Raw genomic sequence first — 4,652 nt, 5'->3', positions numbered from 1 at the left:
CTGCCCAATGTTATTCGCACTTCTAACATAAATAAAAAAAAGACAGGTTGCAATCTGTATGTAAAGAAAAAGTTAAATAAACTATTATCCATTTATCTGTGTTGGTTTAATCGATTTTTTTTTAAATTGTGTTGTTTTTCCAAAATGTGGTTTTTGTACAGGAACACATAACTTTATGCAGAAGAAATCGATAGTGTTTAAAAAAAAAATAAAGACTGCTTTACGTGAAAGTGTGTTTTTGTTTGTTTCCGTAAAAGATAAATTTGTTAATATTTTTGTACGCATTATTTAATGAATATATTTCACAATATTCGTAGATCATGGCAGCTTTTATCGCCAACAACTGTAGTGGCGTATACGTAATACATAAATCAAAAAAATAACTTTATGGAAGCTAAGAAGATCTCCTCAGAAAAAAGTATATATAAGAAAAGAAAAAACTTAAATAAATATTTATATATTTTATACATACATACATACATACATACATATATATATCCNATCTATTTCCCCTGAAAATTTTCTTTAGTTGAGTTGTGTCACGTTTCTTCCGGGTGTGCGAGGTATACCCAAAGATATTCAAAAGCTGACTAAATTTTTCTAAAAATTATTAAAAACCCCCGTTTTGTCGGATGTTAAAAATATATAATTTTGAAGATTATATCTACAATTAGCAGTTTTGGACTTAAACATTAAATTTTAATTAACCAACTAAGCGAGTCGAGAAACAATAGTGAATTTTTTTCTTCAATGAAATATTAATTACTTGCTAAAACGAGTGGGATTTATAAATAAACATCTCTGAAATGCTTTTTACTACTTAAAAATATTTTTTAAATAAATAATTTCAACCTACAGCGTGCATTCTAGCTAGGAATATCTTGAATTTGAATATTTAGTTATAGAAAGCGGGCGTATCACAAGGGTGCATTCTTGGTTCCGTCCTTTATACTGCGCATACTAATAACTACCTACGCGAATGATCCTCGTGTGAGGTGATAAGAGGATAGATGTTGGAAATTTTAATAATGGCTTTAGTCATAATTCCTGGCGTATGTTTGCAATAGTGCATGCAGGTTTGTGTCGTACTGTTCGGTAGCACTCTATGATTTTTATTGCCACGTTTCTTTATACTCTGTTTATTTGTTTCATGTTCTTCTTAAGCCGAAGGTCCTCTCTCCAATTAGGAGCAGCATTTAAATAGGAACTATGGCTTCGTCGTATGCAAAGCTGATTTTCCTAAATCCCAGTGTGTTCTGTTTTAATAGGAACATACAAGGTTTATTGATTATTTATTTGCTACATTTATTCTCAAATATTGTTTGTCTTGTCTCGTTATTTATGGAAGACACAAATATTTCGGTGTGACCAAAAGCAATAATTAACAGTCGTGATCTGCTTGTAACAACGATTATTAATTGCAAACGAGCACTCCGTTCGAACTTGTTAAACTTGCAAGTAACTACCAACAGAATGCCTTGAAGCTTCGAACTATGCTCAAAAGGGGTTTTCAATACACAAAAAATACATAATTTCACATGGGTAATCTTACAGTAATAACATGATATATAGTGTTACGTGTATTGTATTTTGTTCATCGGTAAAAACATTTTTAAACAACTAAAAATTTCGGCACTCGTTCTTAGGAATGATTATTTCGCATTATTATCTGCGGAATATTTTTTTGATAATTGAACTGTGGTAGCCATAGGACTGAACATGGTCCCAACTCCAATTATTGCAGCATGTGCGACAGCGACATTACTTTGGAGTTAATTGCTTATATCCGAGATCATAAAAAAGTAGGTGCGTAAGAAATAATGAATACCATTACAACGTTTAGTTTGTATATTAAAAATATAAATAATTGACTATATTATAGGTCAATTCTTTGATCATTATTACGTAAGCTATGAATGGCTTACGGAAATACATAATAGATAGTACAATTAATTAAGGTTTTTAGTTGAGATAAAAAAGTCAATGGGACGAGCGGGCTTCGAACCCACGATCTTCGGCTAGATACGCCGCTGCTCTACCACTTGAAAAATGGCAAAAAAGAGGGGAAATTCAAAAGGAGGGGTTGTGATGGGAAGTTAAGAGTCCGAATGGATCGAGGTCACGATAGGTCAAGTGGAAGAGCAGCGGCGTATCAAGCCGAAGATCGTGGGTTCGAATCCCGCTCGTCCCATTGACTTTTTTATCACAACTAAAAACCTTAATTAATTGTAATATATTAATTGGTCAAGCGGACCACGAAATTAGTGAATTTAATGATTTAAAATGAAGTATACTTCACTACAGCTCTCCGTGGCCATTCATTTGTCGTCGAGAATCCAATCCGATTACACGACATTTGAAAAATTGCAAAAAGGAGGGAAAACTCAAAAGGTCGGGTTGAGATGGGAATTTGGTGTCCGAGTGGATCGAGGTCACGATAGCTCAAGTGGTAGAACAGCGGCGTATCAAGCCGAAGATCGTGGGTTCGAATCCCGCTCGTGCCATTGACTTTTTTTATCTTAAATAAAAACCTTAATTAATTGTAATATATTAATTGGTCAAGCGGACCACGAAATTAGTGAATATAATAGATAGTTTTTTGGTCTACATGTAAAATGCTATATGCCACTCCTACTCTTACATAAGTTTACAGTTTTTAAAAATAAATATAATAAATAATTAAAGCTTGAAAATGTAAGATGTAGTATTTGGAGTATCTGCGCTTTATGAGAGCTATTTTATCCTCTGTTCTGGACCTATAGCACACCGTTGAGTACTAGTTCGTCAATAAACTTAATTCAATTTGGTCAGGTTCTAGTGGTTAAATTTCTTCTGAGGATACGAAGTACGTCCAAAAACACTTCCTCCTGAGGGCAAATGTGGTTGCCCAGTTTGCTAGTCCGTGTCTCTTCTGCTCGTTTGCTTCTGTAGTGTACTGTTAAGAATCCTATCAGGATTTGAAGAGTTTTCTTGCTTCCATTGAGACATTTCGTTTTAGAAGATCCTTGGATTGTTTATGACCAATTAGTGAACTATTTCCTCACTCATTTTCATTTTGTCTAAGAAAATAGAGAGTTCGAATCTTTATGGCGCAGAAGGTTTCAAAATCTATAAGAATGATGCTCGAAACAGATATAAACGAAGGTCATATAATTAATATATTAAATTTTTTTATTGTATTATAATTAGTATCGTGATATTTCCGTAGTATATTGATAATATTAATTATAATTAATTAATATATATGAAGTGTGATATCACATCTTCATTTCTTATTCTCGGATTTGTATGCCATTATGAACTAAATTGTCTTCTTAACAGTTCAAAATGTAGCAAATGGTAGAAAATGGTTCAAAAGGATAGAAGATAAAGCAAGTAGGTATAATTTATATGATTTATTTATTGATTTTTTAATGGTAAAAGAACTGCCTTTGGGCGAGGGCGACTGGGGCGTGGGCAACGGCGACTGGAGCGTGGGCAACTGCGACTGGTGCGTGAGCGACTGCGACTGGGGCGTGAGCGACAGCTGCTTCTTTGTGTACGACGGCGTTGAATCCGTTAACGGGGTCGGCGGTGTAGTCTACGACTCTCCTGGAACCGTCGGCTTCGACGAGTGAGTAGCTTCCGTGTACGACGTCTCCGTCGCGAGTTTCAGTCTGACCTTTGGAGTCTCCGGTCAAGGCGTCGTTCACGCTGTAAGAGAAGCTGTACTGGGGATGCGGGTCATACTCCTCGGCCCTGGCGACTGCGACTGGAGCGTGGGCGACTGCGACCGGAGCGTGTGCGACAGCCACAGGACGAGCGTAAGCATAAGGCCGTACGACTCCAGGTGCAAAGAACTGGGCGTTGGCTGCGGCAACAAAAGCGGCAAGAACCACGAATTTCTGAAATAAAATGATTTTTAAATTACAATCAATACCCTTGAAAAATCCTCGCTGGTTTAAAATATAAAACAAAATTTCTCACTGAAAAGGAAAACGTGTTCAACTCACCAAAGCCATTTTCTTGCTGAGGGAGTTAGTTGTAACTGTAACGATCATCCCCAGCACCGTTGACTTATATACCACTACCACTTTTTATCCTTGGCATTCAATTTCATAAAAGAAAGAGGGAGGGGAATTTCTCTGATGACTCCACGCCTTCAGAAAATATCCTGTTTTGTTCAATATTAATCGACCTGTCAGGATGGTTTTGGATTTATAACAATTCACCCACGCCCGACTTACTATTCACAAAATAAAATTATACTGAATAATTTCTAATTCAAATATGACATTTCTTTATTGTATAATTAATCTTTTTAGTAATAAATTGTTTAAGATTTTCTTTAAACGCAATGTATATATGTATTCATGCGGATTCCACGATAATCGATTAACTTCAAATTATATGTATGTATGACGATGTATGCTCAATGATGCGATGGTCAGTGTGGTACTTTATAATTATTCACTGTTGAAATTTGGCAAGTTTTCTCTCGTTTATTCAAACTTCTTGGATATTGATGTTTTGGACAGTGTTGTGGTCAAAAAATTGATTTTCATTGTACTACAGTTAAGATTTCGGCTTTTATTATGCCTTCCATAGGGTTCTATATCCATAACCAATAATCAATAGAAATGTATAATAAAGTCTTAAAACAGTTCTCACTT

At 35.3% G+C, this 4,652-nt stretch overlaps 1 protein-coding gene across 1 annotated transcript; it reads right to left on the bottom strand.

Moving 5' to 3' along the window:
- Window positions 1-3,380: 3,380 nt before the first annotated feature.
- Window positions 3,381-4,098, bottom strand: LOC106663472 (larval cuticle protein A2B-like). The gene is made up of 2 exons (XM_014388373.2): window positions 3,993-4,098; window positions 3,381-3,884 (listed from the first exon to the last, which is right to left on the bottom strand). The coding sequence occupies exons 1-2, from the start codon at window positions 4,038-4,040 to the stop codon at window positions 3,411-3,413; spliced, it is 522 nt and encodes a 173-aa protein (XP_014243859.1). The 5' UTR covers window positions 4,041-4,098; the 3' UTR covers window positions 3,381-3,410.
- Between the last annotated feature and the right edge of the window lie 554 nt (window positions 4,099-4,652).

This window comes from Cimex lectularius, unplaced genomic scaffold, assembly GCF_000648675.2.
Source record: "Cimex lectularius strain Harlan isolate CLEC.00 unplaced genomic scaffold, Clec_2.1 scaffold250, whole genome shotgun sequence".
In the NCBI taxonomy this organism is placed as follows: Eukaryota; Metazoa; Arthropoda; class Insecta; order Hemiptera; family Cimicidae; genus Cimex; species Cimex lectularius.
The sequence above is the reverse complement of the archived record's forward strand: the minus strand, read 5'-3'. Positions and strand labels throughout refer to the sequence as shown.